Source organism: Tupaia chinensis, unplaced genomic scaffold (genome assembly GCF_000334495.1).
Source record: "Tupaia chinensis unplaced genomic scaffold, TupChi_1.0 Scaffold000460_1, whole genome shotgun sequence".
NCBI classification, from domain to species: Eukaryota; Metazoa; Chordata; class Mammalia; order Scandentia; family Tupaiidae; genus Tupaia; species Tupaia belangeri.
This window is the reverse complement of record NW_006159969.1, coordinates 1121770-1147520: the sequence shown is the minus strand read 5'-3', so window position 1 is coordinate 1147520 and position 25751 is coordinate 1121770. Positions and strand designations below refer to the sequence as shown.

General features: G+C 38.3%; 1 protein-coding gene and 1 pseudogene across 1 annotated transcript in view; one reads left to right on the top strand and one right to left on the bottom strand.

The window, feature by feature from the left end:
• Nucleotides 1-25751, bottom strand: part of CDK6 (cyclin dependent kinase 6) — a 258036-nt gene that overhangs the window by 185815 nt on the left and 46470 nt on the right. Inside the window, exon 2 of the mRNA XM_006155536.3 lies at nt 7884-8019. Coding sequence (XP_006155598.1) covers nt 7884-8019 — 136 coding nt within the window. The remainder of the gene's footprint in view (nt 1-7883; nt 8020-25751) is intronic.
• LOC102487999 (prefoldin subunit 4 pseudogene) lies at nt 317-710 on the top strand (annotated as a pseudogene).

Here is a 25751-nt window from a genome sequence, read left to right as displayed (position 1 = left end):
CTTGCTTTCTCACTTTCTCTGTCTGCCTATCTCTGGTAAAATTTAAAAATAATAATACATAACATAAAAAAATTCTTAAAAAAAAAAAAGCTTTAATTGGCATATACCAAGTCCTTCCAGGTTATTCCCTATATTCCAACTCTCAGGAATCATCTATTAGGGATCCAATGGGAGGCAATGTGGAGACAGTGTTGTGTTTTGGGGACAGACGAGGAACGAGTGATAGGGAATGAGTGAATGTAGTGGGAGGAGTGAGCACAGGGAAAGAAGCCACCACCAGGGCCTTCACCGTCTGGCACCGAAGTCCAGTGCCAAGATGGCGGCCACTATGAAGAAAGTGTCTGCAGAAGATGCCAATGTTACTTGTGAAGATCAACAAAAGATAAACAAATCTGCATGGTATACAAGTAGAATGTCAGAGCTTAAAGAAATAATAGAAGTAGAAAGAAATAACTCCAAAATTTAGAAGACATCACCCTTGCATATGATGATTGCTTAATAATACCTTATCAAACTGGTGATGTTTCATCAACCATTCTCAAGAATAAACACAGAAATGGAAAGAAGAAGCAAAAAAAAAAAAATTGCAAGAAGAAATTGAGGCCTTAGAATCCAGAGTGGAGTCAGTTTAGCGAGTGTTAGCAGGTCTGAAAGTTCAGTTATATGCAAAATTTGGTGCCAACATAAACCTTGAAGTTGATGAAAGTTAAATGAGACTTTGTTTAATAAACCTGAATATTGTTTTAAGAAAATGATATTGGGCCAGCAGGTGGTGTGGTTGTTAAGACACTGGAACTCACATGGCTGACTCTGGAGTTTGAGTCCTGGACCTGGCAGCTTAAAAACAAACTCTGTGTCTGTGTCTGTGTGTGTGTGCGCGCGCACAAACACACACCTGAAACCCAGAGAGAAGAATGGAAGAGAGGGGTTGCAGCATGGTCATCTCTCCTTGGTGGGGGGTGATTTCTCACTTTCCCTCTCTCTGTCTTTCTCCAGTGAGCACACACTCCCTATGGCAAAAATCTTAAATAAATCATTAAGATACTAAACAGCTGTTTGCAGGTATCTTTCACATATGCACTTTCTTTTAAAATTATTTGATGATACTATGAAAAGTATTTTACATTGCCCCAGGAGAGATTTGTGTGTGTTTATGTTTCACACACACTCAGTGCAGCCATGATATTAGACTGAAAAAATTTCTTTCCAGAATCTTTATCACTAACATGGGGTATTTGTTCTTTGAATTTCTTGCCTTGTTTTTGGGATCACCTTATTATGCAACATCTGCTCTGAATTTCAAATGTGATAAACAGAGTATGAGTGTCGGTGGCAGATGGCTAATGACCAGCAGCGACAGGGCATTCAAGCCTGCCTTGTTTTCTGAGAGCGATATTTTCATGTTAATTTGCTCTGTATCCTGCAAAGATGAGACAAATCACCTGCTCTGCTCATAATTCAGGCAAAATGGAGACCACCAGGATCAGAGAGGGGCCATGGCTTGATTCCTTTAGGAGTGAGAAGAGAGGAGGATCTGAGAGACTTTTCTCATCTGCAATAAAGGGGACCGGTCAGTCACTTCACATTATATCAAATCGAGAAAGATGACTCAGGCCTGGGCATCCCATATTGACATCAGAGTCACTGTTTACAGCAAGCAGTATTATTCATGAAAACAGATACTTCCCAGAGGCAGAAAACAGGTGCTATTAAGAGTGTGTGTCAGGCTCTGGAGTCTGGGTTTTGTAAAATAAACCTAATAGTACATTTTATCTCTTACTGAAAATATTATAGCCAGCAGAAATCTCTAAGAAACATTCAATTGAAGATAAAACGAAATCTAATTTACAGAGAAAATGACCCACACAGACCGACATTTAAACCTTGAGCTTTGCTGGCTCTCTTAAGCTCTACAGAATTCATTTATCGCAGAGATACATAGATAAACTATAATTGTATGATTCCTCTTCAAAAGAGGTCATATAGCACTGAGCTAAAAGAAGGACCCTTGTCAATATTTTAGAAAGGCTGTTGATCTTCTGCGTGACCTTTAAGTGCCTCAAACTTGTGAAATTACATTGCCAATTTTATTTAACATCTAATATGCAGAGAATGTCCAAGGAACGATACTAATTTTTTTTTTTCTTTTACCTAGAGCACATGGGAGCTCGCCAGAGAAAGGGGGGCGGGGAGAGAGAGAGAGAGAGAGAGAGAGAGAGAGAGAAAGCATCCTTCAATGGGGCATGGTCACACCACAATCCATTCTCCTCCATGTCTCCACCCTGTCGGGATTTCGGGCATGCATACATACATGCCTGGCAATATTTTTTCTACCCAAGTTGCTGGGGATGAAATTAAAACTGGGCAGTCAGCCATGTGGGATTTGACTCCCTTAACCACTAGACCATGGGAAGAGCCCAATAATACGTTTTTAAAGATTCTGTAATATAGCCAAGAAACCAGGACACATCTTAGTAAAGAGAACATAAGCAACTAAGCACTAAATAAATGGGACAGTAAAAGAGGGTATTATATATATATTTTTTGAAAGGTTTTTATTTTTATTATTTTTTTCACTATAGGGCGCGTGCACTCGCCAGACAGAGACACAGAGACATAGAGACAGAAAGCGAGAAATCACTCCCCAGGGGGGATGGTCACGCCGCAATCCCTTCTCCTCCATTCTCCTCTCGGGATCTTGGGCACGCACGCACACGCACCGGGCGTGAGTTTTAAGCCACAGGGTCCGGGACGCGAACCGCAGTCGACTACATGGGAGTCCAGCGACATAGCCATTACACTAACTGCTGGTTCCCCACCTGGTGTGTTTTTTAAGCTGCGGGGTCAGAGATTCAAACACTGAGGTCAGCTGTGTGAGATGCGGCTCCCTTAGCCACAAAGCCATGGTAGCTTATGGAATTTAGTTCTTTCTGACTCTCTCTCACGGGGTGGCAAATAAAAGCAAGTAGTACAAAAGTAAAAATTTAAAAGCCCCTTTTCTCTCATAATGGCCCCATAAATGGATGATGCTATATAAACACAGACACTCTAAATGTGTCAAAAGCCCTAAAGGAAAAAAGAACACTATCATTAAGGAGTCATTTCTTCTCTCCTCAGAAATTTTAAGCATGGAAGTCCAAGAAGATAATATTAAATCCTGAACAGTCAAATAAAATTTGTTGACTCTACAGTACAGCAGTCAACAAGCTCGTTTGTGCAAATGTCATTAACTAAGAACAGATGTACCTATCAAAAAAAAAAAAGATTACAGAATGTGATGAAAACCTCAAGATGAAGTATGAATAAGATGCACACATATGCTTATTTAATTTTTTAGAATAGGTGTTTTTGAAAATGTTGGAGGGACTGGCCCAGAGTATAGTAGTTAAATGAAGTGCCCACGTGATCAAGCACAAATGAAGCCCTAACCCTGGCTGCTTGGAGAATACCAGGTGTGAGTGTGTGCATGCCTGGAGTTCTGACTGGAGGAAAAATAAGGAAGGGGGATTACAAGGAGGCCATGCTTTGCTGGGGGATGTGTTCTCTCTCTGTCTTTCTCTGACTGGCAAGTACACATGCTCTCTGGCAATTAAAAAAGAAACAACAACAACAACAAAATGTTGGAAAGAACCAGCTATGATTTCATTTTATTATTACAAGCTTCTTGATGACAATTACCAGTTCAGGCCTAAACTCCTAACCTTACTTTATCAAAATCGGACATGAGCACCTTATAATAATTATGTAGTTTCCCTAATGAATGTACTATCAACCTTCACACATACTTGTGACCTCATGTACGAAAACAAATGGAAGGACCAGCAGATGGCGTAACAATTACATCGCAGGACTCCCTCCCACACGGCTGAACACGGTCTGAGTCTTGGACCTGGTGGCGTGAAACTTAGCCGGGCACGTGCATGTGTGCCCCGTGCATGTGTGCCCAATATCCTGGAGGAGAATGGAAGAGAAGGGATTGCAGTGTGGCTATCCCCCTTGAGGGATGATTTTTTCAACTTCCCTCTCACTGTGTCTATCTCTCTCCCTCTCTCCCCCCTGGGGAGCACATGCATCCTAAGGCAAAAACCTTGTTTCTTGTGTGTGTGTATATATATATATATATATATATATATTCCATATATATTCCCCCCCCCTCCCAATTCTCACCCTCTGCCATTTCCCAGCCTCCTCCTACCTTGTCTCTGGTATCTACAGTTGCTTTTCATTCCTTTATTCTTTCCCACAATGTACTGATTCACAAAATACCTTAATTAATCTGAATACTTTCAATACTAAGTTTAGCTGATATTGTGAGAGAGATTTTTGCTATAGGGTGTGTAAGCCCACCAGAGAGACAGAGAGAGATGGAGAGACAGAAAGTGAGAAATCAGCCCCCAGGGGATGACCAAACCGCCACCCCTTCTCCTCCATTCTCCTCTCAGGATTTTGGGCATCCAAGCACAAGCACCCTGTGGGAGTTTCAAGCCATTGGGTCTGGGACTTGAACCATGGTTGACTATGTGGGAGTCCAGCAATGTAACCATTACACCGTCTGCTGATCCCCCGGCACAGTTTTAAGCTGCTGGGTATGGGACTCAAACCATGGTTGACTACGTGGGAGTCCAGCGACGTAATCACTATGGCACCTGCTAGTCCCACATCAAATATTTTTTTAAATCTCATATTTAGGGGACACCAAATGGCATAGTGGTTACGTTGCTGGACTCCCACATGGCTGACTCTGGTTCGAATCCCAGACCTGGTAGCTTGAATCTCACACTGGGAGCGTGTGCGTGCATGCCTGAGATCTCAGAGGAGAATGGAGGTGAAGGGATTATGTGGCCATCACCACTGGCAGGTGATTTTTCACTTTCCCTTTTGCTGTCTCAGTCTCTCTCTTTCTTCTTAAACGCATGTGCCCTAAGGCAAAAACCTCAAAAAAAATCTCATATTTGGTAAGGAAGGAAAGCAGATTAGTATTATTCAAAGTCTTTTTTTTAAATTAAGGATGAAGACAAAAAAGGGTCTTCTGATTAACCTATAAACTGGCAAAAAAAATGTTTGATTAACTATTAACATACAAATTAATTGCCTAAAATATTTCATTTGACCATGGTTTTATTTACTACAAAAACCTCAATATACTATTAACCATAAATCGTAAATAATCAGAGTCTCTTGTTACTGCCTCCAGACTGTGAGTGAGGGTGCTGATGGATGAAGAAATTGAACAGCCTTCAGGAGGATCTGCTATTCAACACAGAATGAAGTGGCATTCTCTTTCTCTGGAGACAGATGAAAACTCTTAACTTTTAACAAGTCAAGCAAATCACCTTGCTAGAAAACTTCTGGAAATAAGCCCATACTCAACTATTTCTGCACTCCTCCTTTACCTTACTTTGTTGACAACTTCTGCCTATTTTTCTTCCTACCCAGCTTGCTCTTCCACCTCCCTCATCCTTGAGAATTCCTCAATTCCACTTCATTTCTACCCCTGCCTGGTTAAATCTTAGTCTAATGTACCATTCTGGCTTAGGAACCATTTTAACTCCATAGATACTTTTGCAAATCCACATAGCAGCCTGGAATATCTAAGAAGAATTTAAGGTGAAGCTCGAATGATCAGTGCTGGCACATGCTCTAAGTAGATGGTTACTTTGTCTCAATGTTTAACAAAAAAAAGATGCCCCCAAATAACTCTGAACTTAGAAATGTATCAGAAAAAGGCAATGATCATATATAGCCATTGGAGATAATTTAAAAAATTATTCTGAAGTAATTATATCTGAAGAAGCCTCGGTACATATCTCATTTATTGAGTACCTGTATGCATATATCACTGTGCAAAGCACTGTCAGAGTACCAGAATGAATGGATAAATACATAAACAATCACAATTAAATGCAGAAAACAAGATAAAGAGACAGTTACGAAGAACAAGTGTTAGAAGCAACTCTTACTCAGCTGTAAGAACGGTTTTGGGGTGAGCCTTGAAAAATCTAGGTAGACAATTATTGGTGGGGGAATCAAAAGAAATCTCCACCAAGGTGGAAAGTCACAGACCATACCGAGAGAACAGTGATGAATCCAATCTGGACAGAAAACAGAGCATATGAAAAGGGATTATGCCCTGCTTTGCATGCTGAACAGGTTTTTAGACAAACTTATAAAAAGAGAGATCAGAAGGCACAGGACTGTAATAGAGTGATGGAAGGAAGGGCAGGGCAGAGGTATAAGAGGACCAAGAAAATGTAATTAGGAAAGCCTACATCTAGAGAGCCTTAATGTCCTCAGGAAGAAATGGGTCTAATGCTAATCACCATATTTCTCGATGAAAGCCAGATGGAAGAAAATATACTGGGAATCAGTCTAAAACCAAAGAAATAAATCATTTAGCATGTCACATTCTAAATATAGTATCTTTGATCACCATCTCACTATCACTAAAAGACGTTTCTTACTCTGTTGAGAAGATAAATGATTTCCAGTTATTAACTCTTATCTAAAATGATGCTGAACTCTATAACTCATTTTTTTTTTTTTGGAGAGGTTTTTTTACTATAGGGCACGTGTGCTTACCAGACAGACAGAGAGAGACATAGAGACAGAAAGCGAGAAATCACCCCCCGCCCCCAGGAGGGATGGTCATGCTGCAATCCCTTCTCCTCCATTCTCCTCTCGGGATCTTGGGCACGCATGCACACGCACCTGGCGTGAGTTTTAAGCCACCGGGTCCGGGACGTGAACCATGGTCGACTACGTGGGAGTCCAGCGACATAGCCATTAACGCTAACTGCTGGTTCCCTATAACTCATTTTTGAACAATGAATGATAAGGTAGGGAGTCTATTAAGCCATCTAATTCACACAAACAAAAAGATGTTCATGATGACCTGTACATAATACATATAAGTCTAAAAGATCTACTGGGAAGTTCAATGAAACAGAATGGAAAGAAGACCAATAAAACTTAATAAGCAGCCTTTCCCATTACACTTAAAGGAAGAAATAAATTCTAGTTAATACACTGTATCTGGGACCAGCAGTTGGCGTAATGGCTATGTTGCTGGACTCTCATGTAGTCGACCGTGGTTCAAGTCTCAGACCTGGTGGCTTAAACTCACGCCGGGCACATATGTGTGCAGGTCCAAAATCCCATGAGAATGGAGGAGAAAGGATTGCGATGTGGTCATCCCCTCTTGGGGGTGACTTCTCACTTTCTGACTCTCTGTTTGTCTCTGTTCTTCTGGTGAGCGCACGTGCCCTATAGCAAAAAAAAACTCTCAAAAAAAAAAAAATTACACTCTATCTATCTTTCTGACCTTTAAGGACAGAAAATGTGTTTCAATCACCTTTGAATCCTAAGAGATAGGTATAGCACCTGGCACTCAGTCTTCCTGTAAATAATTTATGAATGAGAAAAAATGAAGAAAGGTGTCAAACAACCATATTTCAGATTTCTATGGCCATGGTTCAGTGTACAATTAAGCAATGTACTCATGACTGATGTTTTAAATTATGTCACTGAGAGACATGAACCCTCAGAAAAGGCTGAGCTACACTTATTTCACTATACTTTTTAAGAATGGGCCACAAAAGCTACAAACATATTTTAAAATAATTTTAATAGACATTAGAACTGAAGGATTTCTTCACTTCATTCTAAAATTAATGAACTAGCATATAACACCATTCTTGGAACATGCCACTTAGTTGATGAATTAGAATATATCCCGCTCTGAACATTCAGTTAGTTGGTATTTTCAACTATATATTATCAAGTTCCAAGGCTTAAATTTTGGCAATTTTCATAAGAAAACAATGCTCCTGTTCATAACTATTATAGTGGACTGCCTGATCAGGCAAAAAGATCATTCTTGATACCTTTATGGTTTCAGTGGGGACTCCAGGCTCTGGAACTTTATCCAAGTAAGTGGTCAAGTCTTGATCAACATGTTCAAACACTAACGTTAGTTTGGTTTCTCTGTCTGTTCGTGATACTGTGCACACATCAAACAGCCTAGAATTAAGAAAAAAAGGGGGGGAGAGATTAATAAGTGGCAAAAAACAAAGAAGTAACCCACATGTCACGCATATACCACATTTTCATCACCTAGTAAGAAAACAAAAGGACAATGTTGATCATTCCTTGGGATCACACGTGCAGATACCTAAAGGGATTGGATACTTGAATATCACCATGAAAGCTCAGGAGAGGAGCACTCCACGCACTTGTTTAGGTGGTGGGAACATCCATGGAGAGAAGCAACATGCCTAGAGCACAAGAACATCTGTGTGCAGTTTCCTTACTAAAGACCTTCAGTGGAATTTGCTGATGAAAATAGTTTTAAAAACATGCAGTCTAGGCAAAATATGTTTCTTCTCAAATCATAGTTTGAGGATTATTAGACAGAGAATTCTTTGGAGAGGCTAAACTCTGTAATGAAGATTTTCCTGGAATTTAAGGTGTCACCACTATGTCTGTAAAACCAGGTATGAGGGCCAGCAGATGGCATGAGTGTTAAGGCGTTGTGGTCAGCTTACAGTTTTAAGTCCTGAACCCCGTGGCTTGAGAATCACACAGGGCATGTATGTCTGCGTGCTCTAAATCCCAAGAGGAGATAGGAGGAGAAGGGACTGAGGCATAATCATCCCCTCTAGGGGATGATTTCTCGCTTTCCCTCTCCTTTTCTCTCTCTTTTCCTCTTTCTTTGGGGAGCGAACATGACCTATAGCAGCAAACAATCAATCAAAACACTGGAGCCAGTATGTGGTGTGGAAGTTAAGGCACTGGATTCCCACAGGGTTGACCGCAATTCAAGCCTGGGACCCAGCAGCTTGAAAATCATGCTGGACATGTGTACATGCCTCAAATCACAAGAGGAGCATGGAAGAGAAGGTGACTGTGGTGTGGCCATGCCCCATGGGGGTGATTTCTCACTTTTCCTCTCTCTGTCTCTCTTCTGGGAGCATATACGCCCTACTGCAAAGAAATGGGAAAAACAAAAACAAAACCAAAAAACTTTAAAAACCCCAAAAGACTTAAAAAAAGTATTAAGGAATATGAAGAAATTTAGTTTATGAGAGCCTTCTTATCCTGATAAATCAAATTACTTCTCTAGAACAGACATACATTCTTAATTAGTTTTAAAATTCCAAATACTATGTTAATCAGTGCTGTGAAATTACTTAAAGATTTAAAATAAATTTTATTTTTTAATTCACAAATAATAATTGTATATATTTATGAGGTACAATGTGATGTTTTGATACATTAGTTAACTATTACACACAGAATGATGGCTACAATAAATAATAACACATTTTACTATTTTTAAATGGCTGAAAGAGAAGAATTTTAAACACTGAGGCATAATCATCCCCTCTAGGGGATGATTTCTCGCTTTCCCTCTCCTTTTCTCTCTCTTTTCCTCTTTCTTTGGGGAGCGAACATGACCTATAGCAGCAAACAATCAATCAAAACACTGGAGCCAGTATGTGGTGTGGAAGTTAAGGCACTGGATTCCCACAGGGTTGACCGCAATTCAAGCCTGGGACCCAGCAGCTTGAAAATCATGCTGGACATGTGTACATGCCTCAAATCACAAGAGGAGCATGGAAGAGAAGGTGACTGTGGTGTGGCCATGCCCCATGGGGGTGATTTCTCACTTTTCCTCTCTCTGTCTCTCTTCTGGGAGCATATACGCCCTACTGCAAAGAAATGGGAAAAACAAAAACAAAACCAAAAAACTTTAAAAACCCCAAAAGACTTAAAAAAAGTATTAAGGAATATGAAGAAATTTAGTTTATGAGAGCCTTCTTATCCTGATAAATCAAATTACTTCTCTAGAACAGACATACATTCTTAATTAGTTTTAAAATTCCAAATACTATGTTAATCAGTGCTGTGAAATTACTTAAAGATTTAAAATAAATTTTATTTTTTAATTCACAAATAATAATTGTATATATTTATGAGGTACAATGTGATGTTTTGATACATTAGTTAACTATTACACACAGAATGATGGCTACAATAAATAATAACACATTTTACTATTTTTAAATGGCTGAAAGAGAAGAATTTTAAACATTTTCAAAACAAAAATAAAGAAATAAGTACATAAGATGATGGATGTTTTCATTAGTTTCTTTTATAAAATGATTTATTTATTTAATTCAATTTCTTGTTATTTTTTTTTATTTGACCAGAGAGAGACAGAGAGATGGGGAAAGGGAAAGGAGAAGGCAAGCCGCCAGGCTTGAATCGTGGTCAGCCTTGTGGGAGTCCAGTGCTCGAACCACCATGCCACCTGCCTGCCCCCATTAATTTGATTTAATAATGTAAACACTGTAAAATTTTAACATTTCTATTTTTGGAGGGGAAAAAACTTCATTGATAAACTATATTGTCAGATTAACAAATATAACTATATTTCTTAGATGGGTGAATCCAGTTTACAACAAATTAAAAATTTTAGTTTTAAAAACAAAAGGCCTTTGGCAGTAGGAAGATTTTTAAAGCCAAAGAACAAAATTTCCTTTGTTTCAATCATAGCACATTATCTGGCATAAGAGAGTCACACCAAATGTGGGAAGGATGAAAAGAATTAGCCATAAACAAGCCTTAAGTAAATTTCTTAACGAGAATATAATTTGAATACTAAGACAAAGCTAATAAAGTGCTAGTGTATAATTTTCTTTCATTGAAAAAAGTTGAATAACCACTCTCTTCAATAAAAGTAACTATAAATTTGCATCTAGCCCAATTACTATAACGCGGGATTCACTCTCAGTTACTCAGTTTGCACATAACGTCTGTTAAATTTATAATGTCTAGTTGGCACACCATATACATTTCTGGGCTCTCTGGCCCCGATAATATCCAGTACTTTTCTGTGAATCTAGTGAAACTTTAAAAGAAACTAAAGGACACTATTGTTAAGTGAAAGCTATGAAGTGAACAAGAGAACACCAGCAGCGTATTTCACAGATTCATATTATTTATTAATAATTATGAGAAGTTTGAGGTTAAGTTCTACAACCCCATTAAAATTGACTAAAATCAATGGAATCGCCCCCCCCATATTTATTTACTTTCAAATATTCTGATATCTAAGCTTAAATATCTACTTTTAAGCAATATTTTCCCCTAATGTGACTTATTCTGGAAAATTATTCTGATAAGGTAAGAACTCCTACTTAATTAATTTATTAAAGATAATGCCATAAGACCCAGTAGGTGGTGTGATGGTTAAGGTGCTGGACTCCCAAATGGCTGACCATGGTTTGAGGCCCAGACCTGGTGGCTTGCTTTCTCACTTTCCCCTTCTCTCTCTCTGTGTCTCTTTGGTCAAATTTAAATAATAATAATAACAAATAAAATTAAATAAAGAAATACTTTTTTAAAAAGATGATACCATAAATCATTTAAGTTCCACACTACGAAACTGTGATTGCTATTATACATGAACATCACACTTGTAAAGTTAATAAAAACAGCTCTTTCATTGGTAATTCAAGGTAACTATCACTTATTCATAGCTCCTTTGAGCTACTTTATTTCTAATAAACCTACGTACTTGGACAACTTCACTTTTTTCTTCTTTTTAAAGGAGAATAGGTAGTTCCACAATCACCAAGCTTCCTTATATCTGTTGCTTCTCTATTTGTATTAAAATAAAAACAGCAATAAACCAAAAATGGCATGTACTAAAATAAAATATAAATATAGCAACTGGGTCACACTAGACCCATTACAGTTGTGCTTCTTAAGCCTTCCTTTTAAAATGTTTCCCATTATATAAATGTATTTCCTTCATGAAAAAAATATATTGCCAATGGCTGCCCCGAGTAGTCAACAATGACTTCTAATTTTACTATTTTATTTTATATATGTATATATATAAAATACATATCATACAAATAACATTTATTCTATATATGTTATATATAAGTATTTGTTATATATCTTGTGTATGTTATATAATGTTATACACACACACTCATAGATAGATAGATAGATAGATAGATAGGATATAATTTAAATAATTCCCAAAAGAACAAAAATTCTGACAGGAATGTAACTGGAGAATGAAACGATGATAAAATGCCACTGAATCAAAAGATCATTTGCTCCTCAAACCGTTGTCTTAGAAGTTACTTAACAGTCCTGGCAGTGTGCTATGTTGCTTCACCTCACTGAAACCGTTTTCAAGTACTTTCTGTATGACACAATTTAAGAATAGTATCTGAACCACCCAAGTTGTTTTCCTTAAAGTTATACCGCCCTCCTCAAAACATTAAGACTGACTGACGCCTCTTGTAGCAACTGAACTCCACACTTAACTTTCAAAGAATATTCAAGATAAAAGTGAGCTCACTGAAACCACTGCTAATGGTCCTAAGTGATAAGCCCTGGAGAAAGTGTCATTTCAATAAGCAATTTTTTAAAAAGTGGAATTTTAAAGAGGCATATGTAATAGTGCACACAGTAGAATGTTCTTGTATGAATTTTCATGTAGACACTTATGTATTCTTCTCATCTACAGAAAGAATAGTCTTAGGTAGAAGTGGCTCTATCGAGTTCAAGGGGATAGATAACCCTTTCAGTTTCTTCAGATACGTTTATTAATTCCCTTCTCCTTAAGAATTTACAAGTGGCTTATAACAGAAGTGAAGGTCTAAAGTATTTGTAGGACACTTCTCTTTTTGGCTTCAATGCTGTCCATCAACATGCTACAGAACCATACACTACATAAAAGATATTTTAGGGAACACTGTGGTTCACTGAAATAAATTCTGTCTGACTTAATTGTTTAGTAAACATTATTGTGGTTAAAATTAAGTTATATTACTCATAATGGGTAGGAAATGCATTCTGAATTAATAGTTGTATAATATTAACCTTAGCAATTATAGAATATAGTATTTATGATGCTTTTTCGTTTATAATGCCTCCTGCTGGAATTACCCAAATCAAATAGTTCTCACTTTGGTAGGCAACAAAGAGAAGATAGATGCTTTAATAAATAATTTTCACAAAAAGTGAGTTACCCAAGAACTGAATGAAATCCCTGGTATTTGACTGGAAGTTAATAATCTGTAATATATTTATATAAATCAATGAGGAATGCAGCTAGGCTGCCTATAACCCATACACTTGCAAAACAAAAGAGCCAGACAGGTCTGAACATCTGAACATAAACACTGGCAAATGAACTGTATGATTCTTTGTGCTGATCAACATTTTATTTTAAGACTTTCTAAAGCTCTTTTTTTTTTTTTTTTTTTTTTTTTTTTTTTTTTTTTTTTTTTTTTTTGCTAGATGTTTAGTAAACCAACAAAAATACCATTTCAATGACTACAGACTACAGTTCCATAAGAAAATAGAATCACGCTGTGTTGAAAATTAACAAAACATCTTAGATGACTTTTAGGGCAATAGAGAATTACATTCACTACTTAACCATCAGGGCTAAATGTGATCCAAGTAAATGTCTGCTCAAAAAAGTACAAGTGAAAAGTGGTTCTCAGCATTTACTAAGCCTAGGAATCCAGTTTAGCTGTGCAAACAGAATCCAAAAAAGACAGACAGGTCATTATCATTTCCCAAGTAAGTCATCCAAACCCCTAACTATCCCATAAAGTAAGTTCTTCTGCAGTCTCTATTGTCCTGACCCTCCAGCTGCAGGGCAGAGACCAAGTACTGCAGGCCAGCAGGCACTCAGCTTTCCAGCTGTTCTAGTGATGTAATTATCTCATAACAAAATATCTCCATGAATTAACTCTGCATCCTACCCATTGTAATTCTTAATGACTGCTTCCTGTTCATGTTCTCAATTTAACTTGCTATTCTGGATCTACTGCATAGGCAAGTTGCCTTCATCCAATGGATGGGATTACATCCAATAGGTTTGGGATTTCCAGTTTACAATTTACAAAGGTCTCCCAAATAACATGTGTTGTAAACACAAGCCCTGCCTTTCTTTTGTGATTATAATAAAAGAAAAATCTGTATTATTAGCTGTGATTAAACCTTGACCTGTCACAGGAAGCTCAGTGAAGATTTCTTCCTGTCCATCCCCCCCCCCTCCCATTATCTTGAATGTTTGGACTCTAAATAGTTCAAGAGCTGAGAGATATCTGGCACAGCTTCCTAAGGGCCACACACACAAAAACAATTTTTAAACTATAATGAGAAAGTATTTGGAATCAAGAATAATTTTTAAAAATATATCTTATTTCTTCTTCTCTAGTCCCTGAAGCCCATTCTGTAACGATAGCTTGTCTGCACTAAATTTATGTTCACATCTTTCTAGCCTACATTACTGAATACTGACCAAGGTGTTCTCTTCTTGTTTATTAAATATGAACTGTATACACTTAGGCTAAACCAACCTGAATGCTAAGGCTCTAGAAATACTTGCCACCAATAATAATGAGCATACTGCTAGAAGAAATCACTATTTCAGCAACGTCCATAAACACTTTACAGTAGACATTATACCCAGTTTTAGAATTTCCAACAGATATGCCAGATATTATCTTTAAGAGGTACTATCTAATTGATAGGGTATTTCCATATAAAAATATAAGTAATAATATACAGTTATATATTATACCAAACAAATTCTGTAACCACAAATTTGTCTACCATGTCAAAGTTCACTCGTTCTACATCTTATCACAGTAGACTGTTCTGTCTGTCCAGCATCCCTTTACCTCTTTTGGAAACCACACCCTTATTTTCTGTCACACACTTGGGCAATATGGTTTTGGGGGTGGGGGACCAGGGATGGCATATGACCAATCGCAATCAAACAGAGGGACAATGTTTCATTCAGGGCCTATGGACAGGACCATGATAATCAGCCCCAGGAATTTTGCTAGAACTTCTGGGAGAGTAAAACTGCCTTTATACCAGGATTACCAAACTAGCAAAGTATAAGCCTGCAGCTGCTGATGGCTGTCTTTGCCAACACTTCAGTGAAGTACCATGAAATATAGCCAACAAAGAAGAGAGCCAGGGCAGAGAAATGGTAGGCAAGAGATTCTGGAGAACAGTGTTTAAGCACCTGGATCCATTTGTCCCTGATCTATCTTCTGGATTTATTAGTTATGGGAGCCAACAAAGTGACTCTTTTGGTTACCCATTTTGAGTTGATGCTTCTTATTTATAAGAATAAATAATCCTAAGACATCTATAAAGATTTTGAAATGATTAAATGACTTGGAAGTATCAATGATTTGACCTCAAATACATCTCTCACAGTAGGCAACATGAGGTAAGCCCAAGCACAGAAGCAGTGTAGTGTCCTCTAAGTGACGGTATCAGCTCTCCAATTTACTGGGAGACTAATCTTATATGTTTCCTCCATTCACAGGTCCATGGGACAATGAAAATTGTCAGCAGCATGGTTCCTGTCTTTTTTTTTTGGAGAAATTTTCGCTATAGGGCATGTGCGCTTGCCAGACAGACAGATAAAGACATAGAGACAGAAAGCGAGAAATCACCCCCCCAGGGGGGATGGTCACGCCACAATCCCTTCTCCTCCATTCTCCTCTCGGGATCTTGGGCGGGCACGCACACGCGCCCGGTGTGAGTTTTAAGGCACCGGGTCCAGGACGCGAACTGCGGTCGACTACGTGGGAGCCCAGCGACATAGCCATTATGCTAACTGCTGGTTCCCTATGGCTCCTGTCTTAAGGAGTCATGTGGCTTCCTCCCAGTATTCCTCTCTGAAGTTCCTGGTCTAACTACAAGAGATTTTTTTTGTTTTTAATAGACCACAGGTTAGTTTATTTTTAACACCCATCGTGCCATGAATTCATATGGAATAGGCTCCAGTAGCTCAGGCTTCTTTCCATTGGTTCTCATAAAGTGTGCTTCTCTGGGTGGAGCAGGCTGGTGCTTTAGTTGAATACAGGTACTTTTCTCTTTGGCTTCCTTCTTTTTCTGGTCATTTTCCTTCACACATTTTAGGATGCTATCTCTGCTCTTAGAATGCTTAATATGCTCAATACGCACATTAATTCTCTTGGCAAGAATCTTGCCCTTAAGTTGTTTGTTCACAACAATGCCAAGAGCATGCTGGGTAACATTGTAGACTCTTCCAGTTTTGCCATGTAACATTTGTGGGGCATTCCTTTTTGAACAGTACCCATTCCCTTGATGTCTACAATATCACCTTTCTTGTAGATTTGCACATATGTTGCCAAAGGAACCACTCCATGTTTTCTAAAAGGCCTAGAGAACATATATCTGAACATATAACTGGTGCCTCTCCTCGTTTCCTTTGTGTTCGTCATTTTGGATAATTACTGGAAGATGGCGGTTCCTGCAGAAAGGAAGGGCACTACAGAGATACTTTATAGAAAGAAAGCTCAGAAAGGAAGAAGAGGACAGAGGCGCAAGCTCCTCACAAAAAGGAATATGGAATCTTGAACAGGAAAGGATTCAATGGGTAGAAGGGAGCAAAGAGGGAAGGAGAAATAATTAAAAATAATACAAAGATGCAGAGTTCAATTTTAAAGCTTGAGTCCAGGGTTCAAAGGCATATTTTCCTGAAACCCTCAATTAATCAACTTCTCATTCTATTGGCTATTGCTGAAAAGTGGAAATGTGCAGGAACTCAACCCTTTAATAAATAACTTTAAAGCAGAAAAAACTCCTTTATGTTCATACTCTGAAGTTTAAAGCTGCCATAAACTGACAAGGAAATTCAAAATCAACATCTTTTACATATTTTATTTTATTCCTACAGTCTTAAAGGGAGTGTTCATAAGAAAGTTTTACAGTTCATTTTCTTCCAGTTCATCTTTAGAGTTGCTATTAATCTAGTTTCAGTGTCTATTGTATCTACGTACTTGGCACTGGGACTCCATGAGTTAATTATCTTCTGTATCTATTAACCAACAAATGTTTCACAGATCGAACAGGACTCTCCCAAACTGGACAAGTTTATAAGATATGACTTGTATTAGAGTAAACAGTAAACATAAAGGAAACTGTAAAACTTAGGTATATGGAAATGCATTCCTACCATATGATCTCAACAAAACTGATGTACTACTAGCTAGGTCTCAAATAAGCTGTTTAGGATGGCTTAGGGGGATACAGGATGATGATATACAGCCCTGCTCATATTCAAGATGAATTCCTGAACTGAATATTAAATGATAGAATTGAAACTTCTCCCTTATTCCTTCAGCAAACAAGAAGCAGTCTTCCATGATTAGACACAGTTCTTCAAACTGCTAGTTCATTTCATCTGAATGGAAAGAGAGAATGAAGTTGCAGCATCATTCTGTTAAACTAACTACATGCTCATATAAGAAAAGAGGAAGACATAACTTTAGAGCTAAAACAAATATGGAAAACCATAAAAACAAACCCCAACAAAAGAGATTGTGACGACATGACCACACCCAATGGAGAAGAGATTGTGACATGACCACACCCCACTGGGGGGATACTTTCTCTTTTTTCTCTCACTGGTGCAAGCTCTTCCTGGCAATATTAAAAAAAAAAAAAAAAAAAAAAAAAAAAAAAAAACAAAAAAAAAAAAAAAAAGAACTATAGACAACGTGAAAAGACATGGGAAACCCATGTCTTAAAAGATTATGCTACATGAAACAAGCCAGTTATGCATAGTATGTGATTTTAGTTATATGAAATGTTCTAAAGAGATAGATCCACTAGATCCATTGAGGCAGAACGTAGATTGTGTGCCCAGGATTAGGTGCAGTGGAGAAGGGTGGAGGAAAGGGGAGTAACTGCTAATGAGTACTAGGGTTTTTCCCTCCCTCCCTCCCTCCCTTCCTTCCTTCTCTCTCTCTCTCTCTCTCCCTCTCCCTCTCTCTCTTTAATTTTGTAGGTTTTTACCAGGGCCTGCGGGCTCCCTGGAAAGAGACAGAGACAGACAGTGAGAGGGAAAGTAAGAAATCACTCCCCTGGGAGGATGGCCATGCAGCAATCCCTTCTCCTTCATTCTGTGTCTGGAACTTGAACCATGGTCAGCCACGTGGAAGTTCGGCGTTTTAACCACCACACTACCTGCTGGCCTCAGTATTGGGTTTCCTTTTAAGGTGAGGAAAATATTCTAAATTTAAATCATGGTGATGATTACACATGTCGATAAATACATTAAAAATCACTGAATTGTCTACTTACACAGGTAAACTTACGGTATGTAAATTATATCTTGATACAGCTGTTCAAAAAGAAGGAGGGAAATAGCATAGAAAGGTTTAGTGCTTCGCCTAACACACAGGACAGTATTAAGTGGAGGGGATGGAAGTTAAAGTCAGGCTGACTCCAGAATCTGATCTCACCACTTGAATCTTCTATCTGTTTGTAGTGCAGTACCCGAAGCTGCAGAGACCTCTTTGTGGCAAATGAGACACAGTGCTGGCAGGCACTGTGGGAATGCCAATCCCAAAATGCCCTTAAATATGGAGATCCCAGGGCCCAGCAGTTGGCATAGTGGTTAAAGCATGACTGGATTCCCACATGACCAACCATGGTTCAAGTGCCATACCTGGCAGCTTAAAAAAATCCCATCAGGAGCATATATGTGCCCCAAATGCCAGGAGCAGAACAGAGAAGAATGGCCATATCCCCTGGGACATGGTTTCTTACTTTTTCTCTCACTATTTCTCTCTTTCCTGGTGAGTGCACATGCCCTATGGCAAAAACCTTGAAAAGAAAAAAGAAAAAGTTGGAGATCCCAGTATACTTCATGAGCTGGGCTGAAAAAAAATTTTTTTAACATTCAAAAATTTCCAGGAAAACTTGACATAACTAAAGACTGTTGACCTCCTAAACCTTATGACCTTCCCTTAACTGATTAGAAAAATGGGGCACCGCCATTCACCCAACAGAGCTTGAAAAGAATATTTTGACCCCCCCAAAATACATGAACAATGATATTTTTAAAAGCAAAGTGAACAGCTCTGGCTTGAGTCAGATAGAGTGCAGAACATTCTGGACAACTTTCAACATTTAGTTCTCTCTCCATTTCTGACCTGTAACAGCCCTGTTTTCCAGCTCTGGGCCTCTCTTGAGGAAAAATGACTAAGCAGCCAAAAGTAAGCAGCCGCCTGTGAAGACTGTCTGCAGGGTCTTTGGAGAAAACCAACCAGGCTTTACCTATATCAGAAGCCAAAAATCTTTCATAATCTCATCCTTACAAGGTAAGAAGGTTTATCCCAGCACTCATTCACTCAGGTACTTATACCTAGGTTCTCATTTAATAAAATGACCTCTGAAGTTAGTTCCTTTTAAGGAAACACAAATGTTCACAAACATTTGAGAAAAAGTTAAACCTTAATAATAACTTTAAGAAAATATCAGTAATGTATCAATTGTAAAGTACTGTTAGTCTTGTGAACTAGCAACATTTTTTTTCAATGGTAAGACCACAGCATTTGTAAGAGCTTGTGAAAATGGGCCCATATTACTGTAGGAGCATGAAGTGGTGAAATCTTTTTTTTTTTTGAGAGGTTTTCGCTATAGGGCGCGTGCGCTCGCCAGACAGACAGAGAGACATAGAGACACTAAGCGAGAAATCACCTCCCAGGGGGGATGGTCACGCTGCAATCCCTTCTCCTCCATTCTCCTCTTGGGATCTTGGGCATGAACGCACACGCGCCTGGCATGAGTTTTAAGCCACCGGGTCCGAGACGCGAACCGTGGTCGACTATGTGGGAGTCCAGCGACATAGCCATTACGCTAACTGCTGGTTCCCAAGTGGTGAAATCTTTATGGAACGTAATGTGGCTGTGTGCGTGTGTATATAACCATTTATACATACTATGTGGCTCTTAAAATGATGATGCAGACCTATATTTATTGAATATGGAAAGGCATTCATAATATATTGTTAAGAGAAAATGCAGGCCAGCCCTGTGGCCTAGTGGTTAATAGCTGGATCCGACATGGCTGACTATATGCTTTGAATCCCAGCTCCAATGGCTTGAAAAACATGCCAGGCATACGTATATGTATGCCCCAAATCCCAACAGGGTGGAGAAATGGAGGATAAACGATTATGGTGTGACCATGCCCCATTGGAGGGATGTTTTGTCCCTTTCCTTCTCTCTTTCTCTGGTAGGAACATGGAGAGAAAGAAAATGCAGGTTTCAAAAAAGTACATACAGGGTCAATGGGTGGCATGGTGATTAAAGTGCCAGATTCCTGTATGGTCAACTGTGGTTCTAATCCCAGACCCAGTGACTTGACAATCACACAGGGTGCATGTGTACGTGTGCCCAAAATCCTGAGAGGACAGTGGAGAGGAAGTGACTGCAGCACGGCCATCGCCACTGGTGTGGGGGTGGGGGTGATTTATCACTTTCTGTCTCTACTTTTCTCTCTCTGTTTCTCTCCAGTAAGTACACATGTCCTATGGCAAAAAAAAAAAAAAAAGTATGTACAGCGTTAGTCCACAGATGTAAACAAAATGGTAGAAAGATAAATCAAGATGGTACCAGTGGTTATAACTAGACGATGTGATTATAGGTTGTTTCCTGCTACCTACCTATCTGAACTTTCTACAATGAGATACTACTAATAAGGGGAAAGAAATCACTATTTTAAAAACAAGAATTATAAAAGGTTCATTACTCATTTAAATTTTTTCCTATCACTTACGTACTTTTTTCAATTTGCTCTTTCAAATTAGGAGAAAACCCCAATCATCAATCCTAAGAAGGTAGTTTTAAAAATGAAATATGTAAGCAACATAAATTCTTAATTTTGTTCTAGGAGAAAAAAAAATAATATACATGAATTACTACCTCCCTGAAGGCATTTAATTTTCAATCCTCTCCCAACATGGTATGACTCTATTATGTTAAAGAAAACATGGGAAAAGTGAAATTATTTTTCTGATACTTGGCTAAAAGGTCAGAAGTAACACAATTTCCATGAAACAAATGAGGAAAAAACATAGTGCTCATAACAAGGATTGAGTGCTATTTCTAATATTAAAAGGTTCACGTAACGAAAATATAATCATGCAATGCATAACATCATTTGGTCAACAACGAACTGAATATATAACAGAGATCCCATGTAACCTATGTGTGTATTAGGTTATAATATCTAGGGTTGTGTAAGTATACACTATGATATTTATACAGCACAAAACTGCCCAACAATGAAATTCTCTGAACATATCCCCATCCTTAAATGATGCGTGACTGTAATTAAAATATGGTTTTAAAAAAAAAAGGTCCTTACAAAAACTAACATCTAACATCTTATATTTTATTTTTTAAAAAGAATTATTTAATTTAAAATAATTTAATTTATTAAGTTATTTTTATTTTTAATTTGCTGTAGGGCACAGGTGCTTGCCAGAGAGAGAGACAGAGAGCAAGAGAGGGAAAATGAGAAAGCATATGCCGCCAGGTCCAGGACCCAAACCACTATAGGCCATGCAGGAGTCTAGCGCCTTAACCACCACGCCACCTGATGGCCCCATAACATCTCATATTTTAAAAACAGATCTATTCCAGCCATTTTTACAGGAATTATTGTGTTAAGAACTGAAAATAAAATGTATAAATCTGTCTTCCCCATATATAAACATTTATACACACATACTCAGGAGATATCAATCTGTCTAGCTATCAATCTGTCCATCTATTTAGCTGTATCTCCTGAGTAGCAGGAAGTACAGGTGTGCATCACCATGTTCTGTTTTTTAGAATGGGCTGGTAGTCGAACCCAAGCCTCTAATATGGCCTCAGCCCTCCAAGCACACATCCAGCTTGCATTTTTACAGCTGGGCCTATAAATATATTTTAAGAACACCAGTGGAAAATTATATTAAAATATTAGAAAACAGAACACACATTTGGAAAAGTTAAAAGAACTGGTATCTCTACTTATAGCTGAAGTTAAGGATTTGTAATTGGGTTCTGTTCAGGTGTAAAAACCTGTAAAAGTTATGATTTGCTATTTTTTCTGTAACTCTATTTTATTTCAGAGCTTAATATTTGTTCTGGGAATATTTCAAATAACAAGGTAAATATTTCATGGTGTTATCAGAAATGTAAAATTAAGAGAGGTAGTTGCAAATGTATCTCCACCAAGGCAGACTTTTTATTTTGTAAAGAACCACAGGAACTTATACTGGGAATCTATAAGGCAACTGAGTGTTCCACATAAGTGAATATTTTGGATACCTAATTCTTACCCACTTTAAGCCCCCAAACTACTTTTTAAGTTAAAGTTTTAGTGGAATTCTCGGTAGTACGCATTAAGCTTGTGTGACTTTTTAAGCACAATATAATGATTAGTTCTACTGATAGATGAATTGTGATCACTATTACTATGAATTATAATCATTTAATGCAGTGCCATTATCATGATCATTTGTTTGAGTGCTTATTACGTATGCAGATGAGGCAAAAAGATCCACATATCAAGACACATAATTCAACTATTGAAAGACAATCCTCGGGACCAGCAGCTGGCGTAATGGCTATGTCGCTGGACTCCCATGTGGTCGACTGTGGTTTGAGTCCCAGACCTGGTGGCTTAATGTGTGTGTGTGCCCAAGATCCCGAGAGGAGAATGGAGAAGTGATTGCGGCGTGGCCGTCCCCCCAGGGGGGTGATTTCTTGCTTTCTGTCTCTCTTTCTGGTGAGCACAGGCGCCCTTCTAGCAAAAAAAACTCTGGGGAGAAAAAAAAAAAAAAGACAGACAATCCTGAAAAGCTGGAAAAGAAAAACAACTCATCAAGTACAGAGATCCTTACAAAGATTAACAACCAATTTACGATCAGCAAATATGGAATACAGAAGGTACTGGGAAGACATTTTTAAAGTGTGGGGGAGAACCCTTTCAACCAAGAATTCTATATCCAGCAAACCTATCCTTAAAAAAATGAAGGCAAAAATAAAACGTTCCGAGATGAATGCAAAAGTTGAAGGAGTTCACTGCCAGTACACCTGCCTTATGAGAAATGCTACAGGGAGTCAGTCAGTCTGAAATGAAAGGACACTTGACAGCAACTCAATATGAAGAGCACTAGCAAAGGTGATACACCATAGCTAGATATAAAAGCCATAATTACTGTATTTTAGTTTGTAACTTTTTTCTATATGATTAAAATATAGATGTAAATAACAAAATTCTAAATCTATGTTCATGGCCACACAATGTGTAAAGACCTAATTTGTAACAGTAGAAGGAGAAGAAAGGATAGAACTGTAGTAGGAAAAATTTTTATATACTATTAAAGCTGTTAGTATTAATTTATACTAAACTGTTAAAAGTTTAAGTTAACTGGAATCTCTAGAATAACCACTAAAGAAACTACTTGTTTTCAAACTGATTTCCTATCCTAAGAATATTTTCTCAAAGATTTATCTTCTCTAATTTATCATTCAAGATCCCTTATGGTGAGCCTGGGACTGTACCAGGACTTTCTATATGTCAACTCATTGAATTTTTTCAATATCCCTATAAAATATGTGTTATTCTCATCTCAAAGATGAAGAGGCTAAGGTTTCAAACATAATTTGGGGTCATAGATTAGAGATAAAATGTAGGACCAGGCTTTAAATTAGAAACCTTCACAAACCTTTCTCTTTTCCTTGATCTGAACCTTCAATACCTAGTTTCATGATTCCACTCTCTTCTCATCCAATGCACCGCCACCACAACATAATCAAAACAAAATGGTAATTATCTCTGTTAAGGTCCTGTCTTCAAAGAGTACCTAAAAGAGGTGAAGCTCCAATATTTCTCTCTAAAACAGTCCTTTCTCCAAACTGCACACCCAGTTATCCCTCAAATAGCTTCAACCAATATCCTGAGCACTCATCCAACCAATTATCTGAACCCAGAAACCTTCAAGTAGTCCCAGATTCCTACTACTATTTCTTCTTTTCAGTTATTTATCACTCGTGGCTAGTCTGCCACAGAAAACTTCTGTCACGTTTCTCCGCCTCATGAAGACTCCTTGTGCTTATCCTTAACTCTGGTCAACCTTCTTCAGTGTACATCTAAAGATAACACTGAGAAATGCATTTAACTAAGAAATGTTTATTAAATTTTTTTTTTTTATTTTCTAAGTGTTGTATTGGGCTCTAGGAATAGAAAGGTAAAAGGATTTTTAAAATTTGTTTAGAGTCTAGTAGGGAAGACAGACATAAAAAGATAAGTATTAACTAGGCTATAAATGCTGTGGGGTGGAGATTATGCATACATATTATTTTAAGGGTAATAAAAGTGGAGGGGATGGCCTTATAGCTCAGTGGTTAAGTGAGCCACATTCCATGTGGTTATATGTGGTTCAAATCCTAGCCCAGGCAATTTGAAAACATACCATGCACATGAGAGTGTATGCCAAAAATCCTGATGGAAAGGAGGAATGGAGGAAAAAAGGATTGTAGGCATGACCATGTTCCGGCATGGGGATGCTTTCTCTCTGTCTGTCTCTCTGGTGAATACACACAGCCTCTGGCAATTAAAATAAAAAAAGAATGATAAAGAGGGTCACCCAACTTGGATGTATAGAAAAAGGCTTGTAGAGAAAAATCACAATAGAATTTTCTTAGAGTATCAGGAGTCACCCAGGCCAAGTGGCAAAGAAAGCACTAGAAAACAAGAGAAAGCATGAGCAATGAGTCCCACTAGAGAGAAACCTTGTATGCCACAGAGAACTTCTATGGAAAATAGGTATTCAGATTTCCAAATAGCTCAATCTGATGCATGGATAAGAGAGGAAGAGTGGCAAAAAGACCCATAAAGAGACTGTTGCTGTAGTAATACAGGGAAAATAAAGAGGGCCTGTCCTAAGGAATTGGCAGCAAAGATGGAGAGGAGAGTACAGATTCCAGAAATATTTAGGAGGTTGAATTGGCAGGACTCACTAAGTGTCTGAATGTGGCGGGGGTGGAGAGATGGGGAAGAGAAGGAGAAGCCAAGGATGACTCACATGCTTTTTACTTTGGGGACTTGGTGCCACCCCATGAGATACAGCAGTGTTCCCAGACCTTTGGTTTTAGGGACCTGTACCCTTTCCAACAGCTTTAGAGCTCTAACAGAAAGTTGCCAACTAAAGACATAAATATACCTTACCATGTACTATCAACATTACTGCATAAAGCACATTTTAATACTCCAAGTGTGAATAGATTTAGCTTTCTGAAAAATTTACCACAGGGTCCTTATTTTTCTAATTGCATCATAGACTATGGAAAATTGGTACCAGGCCTGAGACTAACACTGGAAAGCCTTGATATAGAGGTATAGGAGAAGTTAGTTTGGCAGTAGGATGATGAGTTGAAGGCAGAATATAGTTTCTGTCCTTGCTAACTCTCCAGCCCTATAGGGACATCCATCCCATTACATATATATTAAGAGTTGTGAAAAAAGTTCAAAAGGTACTGGCAGCCCTGAAGAAGAGACATTCAACTGTGCCTAGAGAGGAAGTGGCTAGGGAGCTGAGTCTCAAAGGACAGTCTGGAATTTGCCAGATAAACAAAGGAAGTGTGGCATGGTACCCGCAGAAGGAACAGCATGTCCGAAGGTATGTAGGTACGCAGGAAAATTCATATTTGGGGTATTGCGGATAAATTGGCATGACCTGGTGATGATCTTGGAAAATGGCAAGAGAAGAGCTGGAAAAGTACACAGAAGAGAAATTATGAAGGGTTCGGTAATCCCAGCTAAGAAGTCTGGCAATTATCTTACGGGTATTGGGAAAGAATTAAAGGACATTATAGTGG